Source organism: Coregonus clupeaformis, chromosome 36 (assembly GCF_020615455.1).
Source record: "Coregonus clupeaformis isolate EN_2021a chromosome 36, ASM2061545v1, whole genome shotgun sequence".
In the NCBI taxonomy this organism is placed as follows: Eukaryota; Metazoa; Chordata; class Actinopteri; order Salmoniformes; family Salmonidae; genus Coregonus; species Coregonus clupeaformis.
In genome coordinates, this window is record NC_059227.1 from 2969390 (window position 1) to 2992545 (window position 23156).

Consider the following 23156-nt stretch of genomic DNA (forward strand, 5'->3'; position numbering starts at 1 on the left):
GTGTGTGTGTACTTTCTTGCATTTGCTTGCTTGCATGCGTGCATCTACATACAGTGTGTGTGTCTATAAAGCTGTAGAGATGAGCATACAGGGCATCTCTTCCCAGTCTGTCTATGCCAAGGCCTATCCTGTCCTCACCACAGTCATTGTTTCCAGATGCATTCCACTTTAGTCTTGCTCTCTCTACTTCACATGGGAACACAAGTCAGCCTGTCAAAGTTTCCTCTGGGAAGGATTAGAGAGTGCACAGGCCCTGAGAGAGAGGCTGTGGTATAGGTACAATTTGGAGTTTCTCTTCTCCCAAGACACCTAAAATGAAGTATTATAAACGAATAAACAGTGGTACCTTTATACAGAAATTTGACTGAGCTGTTGACTTACTGGATGAATTGCTTTAAAATGAAAATGATAGGGTGTGATTTACAATAAAGATCATCTTTAAGTTTCCTTTTCAGTGAGAGCTATCCTGGAAGGTGTTCCAGTGTAGGCTTGTCATCAGGAGACCAGGTGAGAGTGGTTAGCTAGGACGACACAGACCAGAGAGAGACCTATAAAGCAAACATTTACCATGCCCCACTGGCTGCTGTCTGGCCAACCCCCCTAACTGTACGGTACAGCAACCCATTAAAGCACACAGGATAAACACACACATACACACACACACACACATACACACCACACACAGACACACACATACACACGTGTATGTTTGAGAATTGTGAGGCCCGTAAAACAGGCCCAGGGACAGTCAAACTCACCTTGGATGAAACTGCAGGCGATAATTATACACATTAATGTAGTGGTATGTGGCACACATGGCCATTAACCCTAGGAGGTAACCTGTCTTTACCCAAACAGAGAATCTTGGTTGGGGTACATACAGCAGGATACAGGTATGTGCTGGAAGGAGAAAGGGGTAGAGCTGTAGTTAGTGGCCCGGTGGCATATAAGGGCCAACAGCAGGGGGTGCTACTTAGCCCTGCTACCCTAATGAGAGAGGAAAGACATCAAGAGAGGCAGAGAGAGAGAGACAGTCAGACAGAGGAGGGAACTTGGGAGGGAGACATTACTTGATGTTCCAATGGGAAACAGACAGATAACACATGTTTTGGCGCAAATGCTACCAACATTTTTGTCATTTGGAGATGACAAAAACACCCTTCCTTTCTCTCATTGTCAATAGCATAGGCTTCACATAGTATGTTTCTCTAACCTCAGTAAGTCCATATGGGTAATGTGCAGTGTAGTGTGTTGTAGAACAGGTCAGTGAGTAGAGTGCCAGTCTTCCCTGGGGTAATGCCACCACCACTTGCTCTATGGTGCTGTGTGTCACTGCTGCTGGCTCACTCTGACTAGAGCATCTGTCACATACAGCCCTGTTTTCATAGCCCTAAACTCTAATCAACTCTGTGGGGGAAAGTGTGTGTGTGTGTGTGTGTGTGTGTGTGTGTGTGTGCGCGCGTGCACGTGTGTGTGTGTGTGTGTGTGTGTGTGTGTGTGTGTGCGTGCGTGTGTGTGTGTGTGTGTGTGTGTGTGTGTGTGTGTGTGTGTGTGTGTGTGTGCACGTGTATGTGCATACTTTATTGCATACACTAATGCATATGTGTGTGCACAGTCTAGTCTGTACTGTATTCTGGTTCACACAGTTCTACAGTGGAAAGACTAGCTGGTCATTCTAATAAACAATCGCACGCTGGGCCTTAACTGTCTGTCTCTGTCTCCATGGTTGTGCCTGGCACTTCCAAAGTCATGCCAACACAGCTGCCAACTTCCTCACTGCCCCCATATACTGTGTGATCCACTCTCAGCAATCTACATGTGGGTTCTCCTCTTTCTCTCTCTCTCTCTCTCTCGCTCTTTCTCTCTCTATGTCTCTCTCTCTCTCTCTCTCTCTCGCTCTTTCTCTCTCTATGTCTCTCTCTCGCTTTCTCTAACTATCCCTCTCTCTCAAACAAACACACACCCTTCATAAGGACCCTGCCTTTTCACACAGTGCAGTCTATAAATTATGGGAGCTCGCTTTAGTCCGAAACAACATCTGCCCTGTCGGTCTCACCTTTGCAAACCAGCATTTCCAGTAACATATACACACACACACACACACACACACACACACAACACATGGCACTGGGGACTCAACTTGCATGGAGAATCTGGGAGGCTAAGCAGAAATATGATTTGGTTCTGTATTACTGGTTTAGGAGAGACAAAACATGAAAGGCTTGAAAATCACCCTACATCCGTGATTGCATGGATGACTAATTGTGATATGCAAGTCAGAAGTGTGTGTGAACATGAATTTATGCTCATGCACACTCTCTCATTCACACACACTCAATCATATAGGTGGTAGTGCAGACAAAGGATACACTACATAAAGCTTCTCTCCTCAGTTAACAATAGTGTCAGCTTTCCTACATGTAGTTGTTTTGTTACATGCCCTCACATTTCAACCCAAACAAGCTATTTCATCTTTATCCCATCTCAGTCTGAGCAAAGAATGCAATTGTGTTATCATAACAAATGTAATTAGTAAACTGTAGCATTCTAAAGCCATTTTAGTGTGTGTAAGTTATCACATTGCATTCCTATCTAGAGTTAAGCAGCTCTAACCGACCATCTATAACCATTCCCTGTTCAGATTATTTATGTTGACATACCATATGCTGTGTGCAGTGTTTAGTGTTGTCATACCGATCGCTGTGTGTTGTGCTCCACGCAGCTGCTTATCACACATTTTCTCTCTCTCTCTCTCTCTCTCTCTCTCTCTCTCTCTCTCTCTCTCTCTCTCTCTCTCTCTCTCTCTCTCTCTCTCTCTCTCTCTCTCTCTCTCTCTCGCTCTCTCTCTTTCTCTCTTTCCCGCTCTCTCTCTCCCTCCTCTCTCTCTCGCTCCTTCTCACCCTCCCTCACCCTCAGGTCAAATCCCTCTGTCTTTGTTTGAAGTTAGCTTTGGCTCATACCTTCAAAAGCCTCATGTATTATCGTTTTCCGACCCCAGAGAAAGAATTCCTAGAAAACACAAACTACAAACAGCCAGCCATTTATTTATCCACCCTAAAACCTTTGTTCACAGTTCACAGAACAATGTGTTATTTATCTATTTAAATTAGTTTGTTAGCGGCAGGCTAACTGATTATGGTAATTAGGTGTTTGGTTAACTGGGTTTCTGTGATAAACTCTTGCTCACAGGAGTCAGTGGTGTGTGAAGCACCCAGGGCCAAACATGAACACCTACACACATACAGTTGAAGTCGGAAGTTTACATACACCTTAGCCAAATACTTTTAAACTCAGTTTTTCACAATTCCTGACATTTAATCCTAGTAAAAATGCCCTGTCTTAGGTCAGTTAGGATCACCACTTTATTTTAAGAATGTGAAATGTCAGAATAATAGTAGAGTGAATTATTTATTTCAGCTTTTTGGTCCTCTGTAGCTCAGCTGGTAGAGCACGGCGCTTGTAACGCCAAGGTAGTGGGTTCGATCCCCGGAACCACCCATACACAAAAAATAAATAATTATGCACGCATGACTGTAAGTCGCTTTGGATAAAAGCGTCTGCTAAATGGCATATTATATTATATTATATTATATCACATTCCCAGTGGGTCAGAAGTTTACATACACTCAATTAATATTTGGTAGCATTGCCTTTAAATTGTTTAACTTGGGTCAAACGTTTTGGGTAGCCTTCCACAAGCTTCCCACAATAAATTAGGTGACTTTTGGCCCATTCCTCCTGACAGAGCTGGTGTAACTGTTTCAGGTTTGTAGGCCTCCTTGCTCGCACACGCTTTTTCAGTTCTGCCCACACATTTTCTATAGGATTGAGATCAGGGCTTTTTGATGGCCACTCCAATACCTTGACTTTGTTGTCCTTAAGCCATTTTGCCACAACTTTGGAAGTATGCTTGGGGTCATTGTCCATTTGGAAGACCCATTTGCGACCAAGCTTTAACTTCCTGACTGATGTCTTGAGATGTTGCTTCAATATATCCACATCATTTTCCTTCCTCATGATGCCATCTATTTTGTGAAGTGCACCTGTCCCTCCTGCAGCAAAGCACCCCCACAGCATGATGCTGCCACCCCCGTGCTTCACGGTTGGGATGGTGTTCTTCGGCTTGCAAGGCACCCCCTTTTTCCTCCAAACATAACGATGGTCATTATGGGCAAACAGTTCTATTTTTGTTTCATCAGACCAGAGAACATTTCTCCAAAAAGTATGATCTTTGTCCCCATGTGCAGTTGCAAACCGTAGTCTGGCTTTTTTATGGCGGTTTTGGAGCAGTGGCTTCTTCCTTGCTGAGTGGCCTTTCAGGTTATGTCGATATAGGACTCGTTTTACTGTGGATATAGATACTTTTGTACTTGTTTCCTCCAGCATCTTCACAAGGTCCTTTGCTGTTGTTCTGGGATTGATTTGCACTTTTTGCAGCAAAGTACGTTCACCTCTAGGAGACAGAACGCGCCTCCTGCCTGAGCGGTATGACGGATGCGTGGTCATTTCTTCAGCCTCCTGAGTTTGAAGAGGCTCTGTTGCACCTTCTTCACCACACTGTCTGCGTGGGTGGACCATTTCAGTTTGTCGGTGATGTGTACGCCAAGGAACTTGAAGCTTTCCCGTCGATGTGGATAGGGGGGTGCCCCCTCTGCTGTTTCCTGAAGTCCACAATCATCTCCTTTGTTTTGTTAATGTTGAGTGAGAGGTTATTTTCCTGGCACCACACTCCCAGAGCCCTCACCTCCTCCCTGTAGGCGGTCTCGTCATTGTTGGTAATCAAGCCTACGACTGTTGTGTCGTCTGCAAACTTGATGATTGAGTTGGAGGCGTGCTTGGCCACGCAGTCATGGGTGAACAGGGAGTACATTTTACATTTTACATTTTAGTCATTTAGCAGACGCTCTTATCCAGAGCGACTTACAGGAGCAATTAGGGTTAAGTGCCTTGCTCAAGGGTACAGGAGGGGGCTGAGCACGCACCCTTGTGGGGCCCCAGTGTTGAGGATCAGCGAAATGGAGATGTTGTTTCCTACCTTCACCACCTGGGGGCGGCCCGTCAGGAAGTCCAGGACCCAGTTGCACAGGGCGGGGTTCAGACCCAGGGCCTTGAGCTTAATGATGAGCTTGGAGGGTACTATGGTGTTGAATGCTGAGCTATAGTCAATTAACAGCATTCTTACATAGGTATTCCTCTTGTCCAAATGGGATAGGGCAGTGTGCAGTGTGATGGCGATTGCATCGTCTGTGGATCTATTGGGGCGATATGCAAATTTAGTGGGTCTAGGGTGACAGGTAAGGTAGAGGTGATATGATCCTTGATTAGTCTCTCAAAGCACTTCATGATGACAGAGGTGAGTGCTACAGGGCGATAGTCATTTAGTTCAGTTACCTTTGCTTTCTTGGGTACAGGAACAATGGTGGCCATATTGAAGCATGTGGGAACAGCAGACTGGGAAAGGGAGAGATTGAATATGTCCATGAACACACCAGCCAGCTGGTCTGCGCATGCACTGAGGTCGCGGCTAGGGATGCCGTCTGGGCCGGCAGCCTTGCGGGGGTTAACATGCTTAAATGTCTTAATCACGTCGGCCATGGAGAAGGAGAGGCCACAGTCCTTGGTAGTGGGCCTCGTCAGTGGCACTGTGTTATCCTCAAAGCGGGCGAAGAAGGTGTTTAGCTTTGTCTGGAAGTGAGACGTCGGTGTCGGCGACGTGGCTGGTTTTCCTTTTGTAGTCCGTGATTGTCTGTAGACCCTGCCACATACGTCTCGTGTCTGAGCCGTTGAATTGCGACTCCACTTTGTCTCTATACTGATGTTTTGCCAGTTTAATTGCCTTGCGGAGTGAGTAGCTACACTGTTTGTATTCTGCCATATTTTTAGTCACATTGCCATGGTTGAATGCGGTGGTTCGCGCTTTCAGATTTGTGCGAATGCTGCCATCTATCCACAGTTTCTGGTTAGGGTAGGTTTTAATAGTCACAGTGGGCACAACATCACCTATACACTTCCTGATAAACTCAGTCACCGTTTCAGTGTATACATCTAAATTATTTTCAGAAGCTACCCGGAACATATCCCAGTCCGCGTGATCAAAACAATCTTGAAGCGTGGATTCCGATTGGTCAGACCAGTGTTGAATAGTCCTTAGCACGGGTACTTCCTGTTTGAGTTTCTGCCTGATTAAGGTTAGGGTTAAGGTTAGGAGTTAGGTTAAACGGTAAGGTTAGGGTTAGGGTAAGCTAACATGCTAAGTAGCAAGTAGTTGCAAAGTTGCTAATTAGTTAAATGCTTAAGTTGTCTGTGATGAGATTCGAACACGCAACCTTAATGTTGCTAGACATTTGCGTTGCTAGACATGCCTACCCCTCCACACTGACCACCACCCCCCTACTTTTGTTTTGTCTTAAGTAACCTTCTGTCATATGTAACCATAAAAAATGTTAAATATCATACTAATATGATTCAGAGGGGTTGGGTTAAATGCTGAAGACACATTTCGGTTGAATGCATTCAGTTGTACAACTGACTAGGTATCCCCTATCCCTTTAATTTGAGTGTCCTGAATTTACATTTAATATGTTACATCTATATGAGACCAGGCTGGAGAACCATTTTTCCCAATGATCATGTGGAAGAATGAGGATATGAGAAACACATGGCTTTATTAGAATAGCTACAACACAGGGATGACTGGGAGAAAGAATGGCCTAAAAAACAAATCAAATTAAACATATATTTGTATTTATCTACCCAGGAAACAAGAGAAATATGATTATAACAAACATACTTTTTGTTGCATATCACCCTGGTGCCAAAACAGGTTTCACATTAATTTTCTTTGCAATGAAACATAAAAGGTAATGAAATTGAAATATATATTTTCACTTATTTTAAATATACTATGCCACAGATATTTCGTTATTACACAGTAGTAGTTCCCATAGGAGTACATAACTAGTAACAGTCTCTATATGTGTTAGATTAATTTGTATTTTAAGAATAATGACTAAAGGATTTCACCCCAAATACTGTATAAATGTGTGAACAGTGTTAATTATAATGTATTGTCAACCTACTAACAGAGGGGGGCGGGACTAAACATTCCAGGGTGAAGGGGACTGAGAAAACGGGTTACAAAAAGCCTCCTAAATGCCTTTGTGTGTCAAGGGGTATAAAACAGGAGTGTATGGGTTTTGGCGCCAGAGCTCTCCATGATTAAAAATACAGATCATTCTTGCTGGTTGTGGACCTTGAATCATGTATGATTAAAACCAGAGCCTTACAACCTCTGGTAGTGATTCAAGCTTAGGTTGAATTAGAGATATCAATTATCTTGACAATATGGTACTGCCGTTTATCTCTGTGGTCCTAGCACCCTGTGGTTCTGTAATAAAACAGAGGTCTTCCTGTGTGTCTGGTTGGGTCTGTTCCTCCATCAAGTTGTTTATCAGTCCTGCCAGGCAGGGTCGTGACCCCTGGAGGCTATTTTCAGGCCGGGGGTCACTGACCTCCATGAGTCACCTTCACTAACTGGGGAGGTCCAGCACTCCTCTGCTTCACTTTATCTTCCTCCACTCTGACTCTTTCTCCTCTTATGTACCATATCTCCTCTCTGCTCCCCCTTAGGACTGTTGTCTTTATCACAGAGTTGATGACTAGAGGAGTGACATAGATTATATAAGTTATTATAAGTTACCTAAAAGACCCATACATGTTAGTCAGAGGGTTGGTTGTGAGTTGTGTGTGGATGTGGGTCATCATGTCATGTGTAATGTCTGTCCATCTGTCAGTAGACAGTGTGCCTCCAGGGCCACAGGGCTCTAATGTTTTCCAGGGACACACTTCTCTTCCCTGCTCCTCTCCATCCTCACTCTTCAGGGGGGGCAGATTACAAGCTAGGCCTGTCTTTTATGACCGCAATGAGTGTGTGTGTGTGCATGTGCATGTGGTTGGGTGTGCATATGTGCGTTTACAAGCCCAAGCCCAGCCAATCTGGCCTGGAGAGTACTGGGCACACTCAGTGAAAGTGGAGACTGACCCATCTGATCAGTGGAATATCAATGCAGCTCAGGATATGATGGCTGTATGTACCCACTCACAACACACAACACTGCCAACCAATAATACCACAGGTGCAGAAAGAGAAGGAGAGAGAGAGAGAGAGAGAGAGAGAGAGAGAGAGAGAGAGAGAGAGAGAGAGAGAGAGAGAGAGAGAGAGAGAGAGAGAGAGAGAGAGAGAGAGAGAGTGAGAGAGAGAGAGAGTGAGAGAGAAAAAAATGTGTGATAAGCAGCTGCGTGGAGCACAACACACAGCGATCGGTATGACAACACTAAACACTGCACACAGCATATATAAATAATCTGAACAGGGAATGGTTATAGATGGTCGGTTAGAGCTGCTTAACTCTAGATAGGAATGCAATGTGATAACTTACACACACTAAAATGGCTTTAGAATGCTACAGTTTACTAAATAATTTTTTTATGATAACACAATTGCATTCTTTGCTCAGACTGAGATGGGATATAGATGAAATAGCTTGTTTGGGTTGAAATGTGAGGGCATGTAACAAAACATCTACATGTAGGAAAGCTGACACTATTGTTAACTGAGGAGAGGGCTGGAATAGACAAACTAGCATGCTGGACTCACATATGAAGCTTGGACTCACATCTTTGCACATTCTTGGAATGATTTATCGTCATGATATAATGACTTTTCACTAAATACTCTCTATATCAGCTGCCCACTGCACTGAGGCTAGGAAACACTATCACCACCGATAAATCTACAATAATCGAGAATTTCAACAAGCATTTTGCTACAGCTGGCCATGCTTTCCATCTGGCTACCACTAACCCGGCCACCAACTCTGCACCCTCTGCTGCAACTTGCCCATGCCCCCCCCGCTTCTCCTTCACACAAATTCAGACAGCTGATGTTTTGAAAGCGCTGCAAAATCTGGACCCCTACAAATCAGCTGGGCTAGACAATCTGGACCCTTTCTTTCTAAAACTAGCCGCCGAAATTGTCGCAACCCCTATTACTAGTCTGTTCAACCTCTCTTTCATAATGTCTGAGATCCCCAGAGATTGGAAAGCTGCCGCGGTCATCCCCCTCTTCAAAGGGGGTGACACTCTAGATCCAAACTGCTACAGACCTATATCCATCCTGCCCTGCCTTTCAAAGTATTCGAAAGCCAAGTTAACAAACAGATCATCGACCATTTCGAATACCACCGTACCTTCTCCGCTATGCAATCCGGTTTCCGAGCTGGTCACGGGTGCACTTCAGCCACGCTCAAGGTCCTAAACGATATTATAACCGCGATTGATAATAGACAGTACTGTGCAGCCGTCTTCATCGACCTGGCCAAGGCTTTCGACTCTGTCAACCACTGCATTCTTATTGGCAGACTAAATAGCCTTGGTTTCTCAAATGACTGCCTCGCCTGGTTCACCAACTACTTCTCAGATAGAGTTCAGTGTGTCAAATCGGAGGGCCTGTTGTCTGGACCTATGGCAGTCTCTATGGGGGGTGCCACAGGGTTCAATTCTTGGGCCGACACTTTTCTCCGTGTATATCAATGATGTCGCTCTTGCTGCTGGTGACTCTCAGATCCACCTCTACGCAGACGACACCATTTTGTATACATCTGGCCCTTCATTGGACACTGTGTTAACAAACCTCCAAACGAGCTTCAATGCCATACAACAATCCTTCAGTAGCCTTCAACTGCTCTTAAACACTAGTAAAACTAAATGCATGCTTTTCAATCGAACGCTGCTAGCACCCGCCCACCCGACTAGAATCACCACTCTCGACGGGTCTGACCTAGAGTATGTGGACAACTACAAATATCTAGGTGTCTGGTTAGACTGTAAACTCAACTTCCAGACTCACATAAAGAATCTCCAATCCAAAGTTAAATCTAGAATCGGCTTCCTATTTCGCAACAAAGCCTCCTTCACTCATGCTGCCAAACATGCCCTCGTAAAACTGACTATCCTACCGATCCTTGACTTCGGCGATGTCATTTACAAAATAGCCTCCAACACTCTACTCAGCAAATTGGATGTAGTCTATCACAGTGCCATCCGTTTTGTCTCCAAAGCCCCATACACTACCCACCACTGTGACCTGTACGCTCTTGTTGGCTGGTCCTCACTACATGTCCGTCGTCAAACCCACTGGCTCCAGGCCATCTATAAATCACTGCTAGGCAAATCCCCGCCTTATCTTAGCTCATTGGTCACCATAGCAGCACCCAGCCGTAGTCTGCGCTCCAGCAGGTATATCTCACTGGTCATTCCCAAAGCCAACACCTCCTTTGGCCGCCATTCCTTCCAGTTCTCTGCTGCCAATGACTGGAACGAATTGCAAAAATCTCTGAAGCTGGAGACTCTTATCTCCCTCAATAACTTTAAGCATCAGTTGTCAGAGCACCTTACCGATCACTGCACCTGTACACAGCCCATCTGAAATTAGCCCACCCAACTACCTCATCCCTATATTGTTATTTATTTTGCTCTTTTGCACCCCAGTATCTCTATTTGCACATAATCTCTTGCACATCTAGCATTCCAGTGTTAATACTATTGTAATTATTCTGCACTATAGCCTATTTATTGCCTTACCTCCATAACTTGCTACATTTGCACACACTGTATATATATTTTCTGTTGTATTTCTGACTTTATGTTTTTTTTGACCCCATATGTAACTCTGTGTTGTTTTTATTGCACTACTTTGCTTTATCTTGGCCAGGTCGCAGTTGTAAATGAGAACCTGTTCTCAACTGGCTTACCTGGTTAAATAAAGGTGAAATAAAAATAAATAAATAAATATATTTAATGGCCATGGAATCTACAGTGGGGAAAAAAAGTATTTAGTCAGCCACCAATTGTGCATGTTCTCCCACTTAAAAAGATGAGAGAGGCCTGTAATTTTCATCATAGGTACACGTCAACTATGACAGACAAAATGAGAAAAATAAATCCAGAAAATCACATTGTAGGATTTTTAATGAATTTATTTGCAAATTATGGTGGAAAATAAGTATTTGGTCACCTACAAATAAGCAAGATTTCTGGCTCTCACAGACCTGTAACTTCTTCTTTAAGAGGCTCCTCTGTCCTCCACTCGTTACCTGTATTAATGGCACCTGTTTGAACTTGTTATCAGTATAAAATACACCTGTCCACAACCTCAAACAGTCACACTCCAAACTCCACTATGGCCAAGACCAAAGAGCTGTCAAAGGACACCAGAAACAAAATTGTAGACCTGCACCAGGCTGGGAAGACTGACTCTGCAATAGGTAAGCAGCTTGGTTTGAAGAAATCAACTGTGGGAGCAATTATTAGGAAATGGAAGACATACAAGACCACTGATAATCTCCCTCGATCTGGGGCTCCACGCAAGATCTCACCCCGTAGGGTCAAAATGATCACAAGAACGGTGAGCAAAAATCCCAGAACCACACGGGGGGACCTAGTGAATGACCTGCAGAGAGCTGGGACCAAAGTAACGAAGCCTACCATCAGTAACACACTACGCCGCCAGGGACTCAAATCCTGCAGTGCCAGACGTGTCCTCCTGCTTAAGCCAGTACATGTCCAGGCCCGTCTGAAGTTTGCTAGAGTTCATTTGGATGATCCAGACGAGGATTGGGAGAATGTCATATGGTCAGATGAAACCAAAATAGAACTTTTTGGTAAAAACTCAACTCGTCGTGTTTGGAGGACAAAGAATGCTGAGTTGCATCCAAAGAACACCATACCTACTGTGAAGCATGGGGGTGGAAACATCATGCTTTGGGACTGTTTTTCTGCAAAGGGACCAGGACGACTGATCCGTGTAAAGGAAAGAATGAATGGGGCCATGTATCGTGAGATTTTGAGTGAAAACCTCCTTCCATCAGCAAGGGCATTGAAGATGAAACGTGGCTGGGTCTTTCAGCATGACAATGATCCCAAACACACCGCCCGGGCAACGAAGGAGTGGCTTCGTAAGAAGCATTTCAAGGTCCTGGAGTGACCTAGCCAGTCTCCAGATCTCAACCCCATAGAAAATCTTTGGAGGGAGTTGAAAGTCTGTGTTGCCCAGCGACAGCCCCAAAACATCACTGCTCTAGAGGAGATCTGCATGGAGGAATGGGCCAAAATACCAGCAACAGTGTGTGAAAACCTTGTGAAGACTTACAGAAAACGTTTGACCTGTGTTATTGCCAACAAAGGGTATATAACAAAGTATTGAGCAACTTTTGTTATTGACCAAATACTTATTTTCCACCATAATTTGCAAAAAAATTCATAAAAAATCCTACAATGTGATTTTCTGGATTTTTTTTCTCATTTTGTCTGTCATAGTTGACGTGTACCTATGATGAAAATTACAGGCCTCTCTCATCTTTTTAAGTGGGAGAACATGCACAATTGGTGGCTGACTAAATACTTTTTTCCCCCACTGTATGTAGCCCAGGGGCACTTCCTAGTGTTGGAATGTTGCAGATAGAATGTGTCATTGTCCATTCCACATAATGGAGAAGTTATGGCTGGTCCCCTCTCCTCCCACAGCCTGAGGCGGTTATGTTAGTGTGTTACACATGGCAGGTAAGGCGCAGTGTATCAGGGTTTTAGATTGTAGTGTCTCCTTACTCCCTGACCCTCACCCTCTTTTTTTTTCTCTCTCTCTCTCTCTCTCTCTCTCTCTCTCTCTCTCTCTCTCTCTCTCTGGCTATTCTGGCATCTGTCACAAGACCAGGCAGCTGTTGCTGTTCACCAGACACGCTGCTCTCTCAGAGAAGCGTGCTTCTGGCAGCACAGAGACACACTGAGATACAGTCCAGACTTATTCAGTAGGGCTGGCTACAGTAGTTGCCTGCTAAAGCAAAACAAACACCTAATCATCCATTCAACGCAATGTAGAATCCAGAGATGTATGCCAGGTACAAGATAATGTTGTTGTAGAATTGATAATTGTATGCAACATGATTTGGTTTTATTTGAAAATCATGAAGTCTGGTAGTTTTTACCCAATGGGATAACTAAATAAGTGAATAAACATTCTACAGATTTTCTTTTCATAATTACACTAGCCTATATAAAACAGTGGACCAACTCAGTGTCCTTGTGGTTAGAGTGTCCGCCCTGAGATTGGAAGGTTGTGTGTTGGTCGAGTCATACCAAAGACTGTAAAAATGGGACCTGATGCGTCTTCGCTTGGCACTCAACATTAAGGAGGTAAGGCCCTGCGATAGACTAGCGTCCTTTCCAGGGGGTGTACTTCTACATCAAGCTGCCTCACGCTACAGAAACGGAAGATAGGCTCCTGCCCTATGAGCCGTTCCGGCTCGCACAAGCCAAGGCTCGTGCAAGGCTACTTATATAAAACAGTGTAAAAGTGTTTTATAATGACATGTAGTTACATAAATATTATAATGTAGTGGACAGGTTTGTAGTTTTTCCACTGTTATTGCTGTGGTGCAGTGGGACCCATAAATTATACACATGTCAACAATTCAATGTGTAGTCTATTCTATTTTATATACTTTTTCTGAGCTCTGTGAATTTTTCCTCGTTTGCTAATAGGGTCTGATGTATGTCACCCCTCCTAAAAATATTTAGTTTTTGATAAAATTGTGTGGAGAATGTCGCTTTCTTTCTCTAAACCTATTCAACCTGGTGGAGAAAGTATTGGTGTAATAAAGGGTTTTTCGACTGAGTGTACAAAACATTAGGAATACCTTCCTAATATTTAGTTGCACCCTCTTTTTCCCTCAGAACAGCCTAAATTCATCGGGCGTGGACTCTACAAAGTGGCTCGTGGGTCTGCATACCCACATCCATATTTCCTGCAATTCTACACATTTTGCCATAGGGTGGAGGCAAATGTTTGCAGTTTTTAATATGATAACTGATGATCAATGGGCCCCACCCCATATTCTATTATTCTAACTCTCAACAGTAAGTTGAGACCCCAACTGAGTTCCAAAAAAAAAAAAGTATTTTTGTTGAAATTGGTCCGCTGACCTACATGGGCCGCCAGTTGCCCATAACCTGGTCTATGTCATGGAAAAATCAGGTGTTCCAAATGTTTTGTACACTCAGTGTACGTCTATCTGGCAACTTTCCACAACATTTACAAAAGAATGGCTTGCAAAGTTGAAGAAATATACTATATTGATTTAAGATTTCCTTTGGTTAGTGCAGAGAAGACTGACACCAGAGGACTTTTTGTTGTCGAAATGTTTTGGCTGGGAGGAGTGAGCTGCAGCAGCAGTCGGGTGAACTAGAACGAACTATTGCGTGAGCTCACTGTTGGAGGAGGGAGCGTGGATAATAACAGGCAAATAAAGGGCTTCGGGCGTTTTCTCCTACTTTGTTGTTAATGGTAATATTTCTCTAAATTTGCGACTGAGTTTTTATGCGTTTTGACTTTGTTTTTCTTCTGATACAGTGAAATTGTGTCGATTAAGTGGATATTTTCAGTGCACCCGCAGCGAGCTGCGGAGAGCTCAACCAAGTTAACTTTTCAGATGGAATCCCTGCAATGGAACCAGGCTTCTGTTGTGTTGACTGAGGTGTATAAGTGTTATTGCAATGTTTAGTGAATGTATTCGCATAAAGAAAACATATTCAACTTGCTTCGGAGTTTTAGGGAACTTGTTGCACTTTACAAGCATGTCTGGAGGTATTTGGAGAGCGTTCAAACCTGCAGTATCTTTTCTTCCAAGGAATGCGGAATGATTTCAAGGCTGAGACAGGGACAACTTTCTCAAGCAGAGGTGTCTGTCACCCGACCACGGTTCACCACCGTTTTTGTAGCCATACAATTGCGTATGGTCATGGATTAAAAAAGCGCGAAAGGCAATACTACATAACCATAAACATTATGGAGGGCCAAGGCGACCAGGCAGCCGCCTTCGTAGAACCCGAGACGGACGGCGCAGTGTCTGACAGTTTTTCCCAACTCTGGACAGATGTGATGGGGATGCTGGTAAGTTTGGGGGGGCAGTTTGGTTTGGGGGAGGGGAGACAGGAAGGTAACAACCAACTGAGAAAAGCTTTTCAACTGTGGCCCTCAAACGGGGATAGTCATTGCCCATTCAGTGGTTGATGCTGGTTAATTGATGTAGGCTTAAATCACGTCCCAAAACAACAACGCAAGGGAAGCGGGTACATTTCTCAAAGCGCCAAGCTCAACGTTTACTTTCCATCCTCGATGCCCAAAGTGTGGGTTTCGGATTTGGGTATTTCCTATCTTCTACCTGTTCACGAGGAGCTCTTCTGTATTTGAGGTGATCGGATTTTAATTAAACCGGAATCCTGTGAAAATGGTATGTTGCTCTTTATGTGAAAAACTGTTTGTGTGCTAATATCCAAGTCCACTTGAGCTGCGAAAAAGTCAGTGGTTGCCTACAACTGACATCTTTGCAGCTCAAGCTTCATTACGATTCGTTGATTGAACTTCAATGTCGCATTGTTACATTGTAACAGTTCCCTTACAAAAAAGATTGCAGTTTTGAAACTGCAGTAAAAGTGCAGTAACTGCAGTGGACTGTGGTATTTTGGACGCAGTAATTGCAGAATATAACTGCAGTGTACTGCGGTTGAACTGCAGTTATACTGCACTCTGACTGCAATCTTTTTCATTAAGTTTTAGATGAGTTGAGCTTGCTATAATGGAATGTTAATTTGGGAAGGTTATGATGAGAAACATTGTTGCAAATTGCATTTCTCAAATCAGATTGTCACATTTCAGGACTGAAAATATTGTATTGTAAATTTAGCTTCTTAGTCCCTTATCAGTGCGTTTAAATAATAATTGGCACTGTTTTGACTACAATATCACTTTGATGTCTAGCAATTGTAGTTGTAGCCAAGGCTGGTGCCGAGGGGGGCTTAGAATGTTGTGTGCCAAAATGCAATCTTGCCAGTCCTCAATCCACATTGGCCTATAACAATCCACATCTTCCTAATCTTCCACATTGAGCAACATAATCACCTTTGCCTCTTGTTTTTTTGTTAGGGGCCAGGGTGACACAGCCATCTTGATGTGTGTGGGCCATCTGATCTGATTGATCAGTAGAGCAAATGTGTTTTGGTCTTTTCCAGTGTGACTGGTGGGTCGTTTGAAAATCAAAGTGTTAATTTGGTCTGGTCTGGCTCAGTAGATGTGAATGGAGTGTGAAAGGGCCTAGCACTGAGGATAGAGACAGAGGTGTGTGTAATGGATGAAAGTGTCTCCTGGCCTTTGACTCGGGGTGGGAGACCTGGGACTCCAGCCAGGCAATTTAACCAGATGTATTACTTTGGAGGCAAATGTCTAGCAGTGCTCTCATCTTTGATGTCTTTCCCCTGCCTGCAGATGGAACGCACACACACACACACACACACACACACACACTAGTGTGACACCTCCTCCGTAGGTGACTCCAAGCCACAGCCTTTAACACATCCACCTTTATCACAGATACCTGAGACTGGGGCTTGTGGTCTTTTAATGGATGTTTTATCACCAATAATGTCATTATGATGTCACAGGACAGAGACACATCTGACAGAATGTTTTTCACACTGTTCACTACTAGGGCTGTGACGGTCATTTAATTTTGGATGACTGTAATTGGCCAGCCAATAACCATTAGCAGTGGTGGAAAAATACTCAATTGTCATACTTGAGTAAAAGTAAAGATACCTTAGGAAAGGAAGGAGAGAGCAGGGACTGTGAGAGGCGGACCCTTTACTGCTCTCTCCTTCCCTCCGCTGCCGTGTTCAAAACAACTGGGAGCTCAGAAATCTCTGACTTGGGAGGTCGGGGAAAAAGGAGATCCGACTTGGAAAAATATTTTTGAACGGTGATCCAACTCGGAATTCCAAGTCGGAAACTCGGGCATCTTTCTAGAGCTCCGACCTTCCGACCTGAAGATCACTGACGTCATGATTTGACCTAGTTTTTTCCCCAAGTTCCCAGTTGTCTTGAAAGCACCATGACCCATCAGATGCAGGTACCATCAGTCCAGTAAAATAAAAAAGCAGATTATTTGCAAATTATTTAAACTCATGCTCATAATATGCTCATAATAGTTTTTATTAGGTTCATGTAACTTTTTTCAAGTAATGTTTTTTTTATTTTATTTTTATCTCGGCTTGCTTTTTGACTGCAAAAGAGATCTTGACTCAGAAAAGGTCAGTGACCACTGCTCTAGAAAAACAGGCTGTAACTGACTGGAAATGGCTGCCCACAAGCTATCTGAAATATGTGGTGTTTCACTCAGTATTTGTCTTGAAGTTATTACAGGGCCAACAATATATTCAATCCCCAATGTTTATGAAACCTGTACACTTCAATGGGCCTCAACACAATTGATTCCATATCATTTTGGCAGCAAAATGGCCGTGCTATATTTTGTTTGTTCTTAGTACTTAAGGCTTTTCTATGGCCTTTGTCTCTGGGGCCCTACATAAGAATGCCCTTTTGAGTTAGCCTGGGCCTATTGAAACATCTGCTGTTACAGATTAGTATGTACAGCAGCTGTTTGGAGTTGACACAGCTTCTCAGTAACCCAATGAATGTAAAGTCTGCACACCAACGCTGAAGTTTTTTTTCCCTGATATAAATCTAATCTAGCTAATTTAGTCATATGACTTGTCCACCACTCTGCAGTTTCTTTGTCACTCGGTACAGCTATAACTGCATTAGAGAGGCTCGGATACAGTAGGCTAATGACCAGGAAGTGAATTGAAATTCCAGTTCAAGAATGAATGAATTGAATTTTAATTGATCCTAAACCTATCAATGACTGTGTAATGACTAGGTGATTAATCGTTCATCATAGTTAACTAAAGCTCAGACGGATGTGGTCCTGTGTGTCCTGCCTGTAGTGTTATTGCTTGCAGCCCCTCTGCCTGAGGTTAAACCACTGCTAGGAATGTTTTTCATGAGAATACCTCAGTGAGCCAGTCATTTATTTGTGGTTGCAACTGGGTAAACACAGCCCTAATTAAATTAACAGTCTGGGGTTGTTACGGGGTGTATAGCTGTTGCATTATGGGTACATTAGCATTACTGCTGTTTGAACAGGGTTAGTAGTCTAGAACCGACCCAAATGGGTCTCCTCAAATCGGATCTCAAAATGTTTTGTTGGATGGGTGTTGTTAGTCTTGTGTAGCTTTCCAAAATAGTGTTAAAGGCAGCATGCCATGTATAATATTTCCACAATGTGACTGTGTATGGATGCAGGTGTGTATGGGTGGATATGTGGAAGTACCACTCCTCAACAGCACATAGCACACACATAGTACACACTTTAGTACACCTTTAGTACCTCCCTCTGCAAATGGTATCTGAGTTCTTACCATGTCATTTTAGCTGGCATAGCAGTTAGTTCAAACAGTGATTTTCCTCTAGTCTGCATCAGTCTCTAATTTGATCACATATCTAGACAGCTGACAGTCCTCACAGGCAGCTAGTCTCAAAGAGCTCTTTCATCCCAATCTGCATGGATGTTTGTCTCAAAGTTAAGCATCAAGAAGACATTTTGTTAGTTGAGAAAGGAGTTTCTGTTAGGAGTGTACAGTTTTTCAGACCTCAATACAGTATGAGTGTGTTTTGTCTCCATCTCAAGGGCTTGTTCAAACTTCACATATGCACAGACAGAATGCCCTTTTCCTGTTACTCAGCATTTGATATGTTTTATTAGAGTTAGCCCATTCAGCCCAAATGTATTTTAAAACTCTCGACTGTGTCTGTGACAGCATATGGTCAACTTAACAGAAACCTCCATTTGTTCAAAGAGCGTTTCCTCCTCCCATTTTGCATTGTGTAGTTGCTGACCTGTCTGCGTCAGCCTCAGCCCCCCCTCTGTCGTAGCCCAGCCTAGTATAGCCACATCCAACCTAGGTTAGCCAAATTTGAGCCTAGCATGGCCAGATCAGCTCAGATCTACCCCTCCCAGTCCAGGGTCTTATTGTTGGGGTCAAGGGACAGGCAGTGCTGACAGGTCTTTCTCTCAGTGCTGTGGAGGATATCCTCAGGAAACACCTCTGGAGGGGGTGGTGCTCGCCTCGCCTCGGCCCCTGGCCTTCCTCCAGCCTGGGCTACTGGTTGAGGTGTATGGGTTAGTGATGCACGGGTTGACTCATAACCACAGTCCCCGTGGTTATGTCCACGGGGTGGGCGGGTTTAGGGTCATGAAATATTGTGTGGATGAAGGGCGGGTGGGTGGCGGGCAGGTTGAATAAAGAGAAAACAATACCTTAAAAATCCATAAATGTATAATTATTGTGCAATTTAAATCTATAGGCTACATTGAGTTTTTTCATTAATTTTTTTAAGCATCTGGCATCAGTACATAAGCCTAAGATTTAAGGCCTAACTGTACGCGCGCCAAGTGCTTTTGGGAACGGGCTGAAAAAGTTAATGTCGATCCACAGAGGCAAAAAGGCAAATGTCGAAGTTGAATTCAATAAGAGAAAAGCTGCTAAATGGAGAGTTTAAAATAAAGACAAGGGAGGGCCAGAAAAGTGATGTTTGGGAAAGCTTTGGTGAAGGGGTAAAAGAGGATGATAGCAGTACCGGTTATGTTTTGCGTGATGATTGTGAGGCGATATACAAATTTGTCACAAGATGGGGACTTCAAATAGGCCTTTGGCACTTCAAGGGAACTGTAGCCTACTGTTCAGATGGGTTAAATGGAAAGTGAAATCTGGACACTGACTGTAGGTCTATAACCTCTCACATAGCCTTAATATTAACTCATGCAGCATTTCTTGCAGTAAAATTATACACCAAATGTAGGCTAAATTTTGACTCGGGAACAGGAGTGGAGAGATAATTGATTTCTTTCAGCATCTTGAGAGAATGCGAATGCACAGTTAGATACCATCTTTATCAGCATCATAAAAGCTGATTGTATTTCAACCACATAAAATATGCATCCAAGCCGAACTGAAATCTTTTCAGAAAAATGTTGGGTCGATTTCACAGCTTTTTATTTCCTTACAACCGGTCAAACTGATGTCATTTGGAAAATTTTGCACAGAAAATCTTTCAAACATTTTTTGTTGAGTTATTGCATTTTGTCCCTTGGTCCCTAAATGTCTTTGCTCTGCGAAAGAAGAAGAGATCACAGAGAACTTTACCGATGTCAACTAGATTGAAGCATTCATTCTATTGATTTGTGACAATATTAGCAATTGCGGGCGGGTGCGAGTGAACAAACAGCTGACCCGCGCACTACTAGTAGGGGTGTATGGGTGGGACAGGTGCATAAGCACGGCCGGAGGCCATTGTCCTACACCGCTAAAGCCTGGAGGGAGGAGTAGAGCGAGAGATCGTTTACCTTCCATTGTAGGGAGAAGTTGTGCGGGCACCAGCAGTCTGGTCGGTCTCTTGGGGCTGGGGTTGGAGCCGGTGTGTTCTATGAGGAGGGAAATGGAGCCAGGTGCTAATTCAGTCACTCCCATTTGAAATGAATCATGAAAATGATTCAAGTGAGTGAGAGTTTTTTTTTTTTTACCTCCACCCTATAGTGTTCTGAACAGGTATCGAGTGTAACTGATCGTACCATTGTCGTTCTATCATTACATCAGATACACAATGGCCATTTTCATTTGTCACTATGCGCTCCCCTAGAGCAGTGGTCCCCAGCTCCAGTCCTCAAGTACCCCCAACAGCACACATTTTTATTGTAGCCCCCCAAATAAACCAAAAACTGATTCAACACATTGAGGGCCTGATGATTAGTTGAATCAGGTGTGCTTGTCCGGGGCTACAATACAAATGTGTACTGTTGGGGGTACTCAAGGACTGGAGTTGGGAACCACTGTCCTAGAGGATGGCTAGCTAGTCTCAAGGCTAGTCCTGACACTGACAAAAGCCTTGTCCACAGCACGAACAGAACAACAATAACTCAATAGGCACGTGACCGACCCCAGTATGACAAACAGCGCTGCCAGGAATGTGTTCCTAAAGCTGGGATCAGAACAAACACTTTAGCTAAAGCTAATGGTTTAGAGACCTCTGGAATGCCTTCTGCTGCAATGACAAATAACAAGCACTTGCTTTGAGAGAGAGAGAGAACACCAAATCTTGCATGTAAAGGGGGACAACATCAATTGAAAGAAACTAAATTAAGAGATTAGGTCTGTAGCTAACTTGGCAGTTAGTTTAGCATGCAAGAGGACACAAGAGGTCAGTCAGCGAACTGAGTTTAGCCCTGCGTGCTGGTTATGGACAGAAGTGGCTTGGTGTGCTATTTACAAGGGGGAAGTTATTTCAGCTGTGGAGTGCACATTATTGCTACCTTTGTTGGGGGGGGGGTTTCTCAAAAAAATGACAGAAAGAACAGCTTGCTAGCTCATGAGGTATTTTTCTTCATAGACTAATAACATTGACTGCTCAGGGAAATCAGGACCTTGAATGCAAGTGTTGAAGTGTTGAATAGCAACACTCAGGAAACATATTAGTTCCCCTAGATCTCCCTCCAAAGAACAGGCCTTATCAGTAAAGGGTTGCAGCTTCTGGCACAATCAGAGCTTAGAGTAAATGTTTCATGATGGTCGTTTAGGTTGGATTGAAGGGCACTGATTGAGTTACTGAGTTGTGATTGAGGAAAAATAATAAATAAATAATGGTTACATTTGAGCAGATTTTTTTTGTCTCTGTGAGTACATAGACAATTGGCTGTTAAGTTGCAGAGTGAAGTCGAGGAACACTTTCGATGTGTGTGTGAGTGTAATTGGCGTTTGGCTCAGAGTGGACGGTTGCATGGCCACATAAGAAAAGGGTTTCTGGCTCATCATGGGGCATGCCTTTGGAACAGATAAGGCTTTGCCATGCACTACTACTGTTCAGTAGTGACCCTTGGATGCCTCTCCAGATTCCGTGAATAATACTGTTGCACCACCACCCACCACCCTCCCAGGGTGGTCACATTGAGAATGACAGGAATGCAATGGCTAATTGATTTGATAAGCAGGGGTCCGAAGGTCCCAATGTCACATCCACCCCCAACATCTCATCATCTCCTCACCCATGCACTCAAATGGCCTGGGATGTGGTGTAGCCTAGACCTGTATGTTACCCATTCAGAACCCTCTCTCCTATTCATCTCTCTGTCAAGGGGAAAAGGGAGCATATTCTCATGTGGAATCCTGGACTGAAACCTCTAAACCTATGGCTGTGAGCCATGGATTTAAAAGAAGAGCGGGTTAACTTTCCCGATAAATGTCTACATATCATGCAGAAGTATTACTACAATATAAACAGTACACAGTTGAGCAATCCCTGTAATCAGGCTTATAAACAGTAAACCATGAGACCGTTCAGTCAGGTCAGTCCTCCCACTAGTGGTCTATCCCATTGACTTAGAATAACAAACTTTTTACTGGAATATCGACACAGTATTTCCCCCAAGCTGATAGTCAGATGGTTGTTGCGTAAAGGATTGAAGTGAAGTGAGAGAAGATTGGACCTGCCCCAAATGTGTTGTCACAGTGTTTTTCTGAAGAGGTTCAGCTGAGCAGGAAATGAGGAATGGTTGGTAAGGAGAGCGAGAATGGTGTTCTGGCTTTAGACGTGGGGACTGGGGAACTCCAGTAACTTTCCACGCTGTCTTCTTTACTCTCTCTCTCTCTCTCTCTCTCTCTCTCTCTCTCTCTCTCTCTCTCTCTCTCTCTCTCTCTCTCTCTCTCTCTCTCTCTCTCTCTCTCTCTCTCTCTCTCTCTCTCTCTGTCTCTCTCTCTCTGTATCTGTATCTCTGTCTCTGTCTCTCTCTCTCTCTCTCTCTCTCTCTCTCTCTCTCTCTCTCTCTCTCTCTCTCTCTCTCTCTCTCTGTCTCTCTCTCTGTCTCTCTCTCTGTATCTCTGTCTCTCTCTCTCTCTCTCTCTCTCTCTCTCTCTCTCTCTCTCTCTCTCTCTGTCTCTCTCTCTGTCTCTCTCTCTGTCTCTCTCTCTCTCTCTCTCTCTCTCTCTCTCTCTCTCTCTCTCTCTCTCTCTCTCTCTCTCTCTCTCTCTCTCTCTCTCTCTCTCTCTCTCTCTCTCTCTCTCTCTCTCTCTCTCTGTGTAATGGTCTGTGTGTAATGGTCTGGGTGTTGTCTTTAATAGCCTGTTCTTACTGTTAGCATTACAATTGAACTTGACTCAAG

General features: G+C 43.8%; 1 protein-coding gene across 8 annotated transcripts in view; it reads left to right on the plus strand.

The window, feature by feature from the left end:
- Nucleotides 1-23156, plus strand: part of LOC121552280 (SAM and SH3 domain-containing protein 1-like) — a 323777-nt gene that overhangs the window by 207962 nt on the left and 92659 nt on the right. The window contains exons 1-2 of one of the 8 annotated variants that reach the window (XM_045211228.1): nucleotides 14193-14398; nucleotides 14742-15004. The exons of 5 other annotated variants lie outside the window; for them this stretch is intronic. In XM_045211228.1, coding sequence (XP_045067163.1) covers nucleotides 14744-15004 — 261 coding nt within the window. In that variant the 5' untranslated portion in view covers nucleotides 14193-14398; nucleotides 14742-14743. Of the gene's footprint in view, nucleotides 1-14192; nucleotides 15005-15103; nucleotides 15345-23156 lie in introns of those variants that run through there. 2 more of the 8 variants (XM_045211227.1, XM_045211229.1) reach the window with 2 other exon arrangements.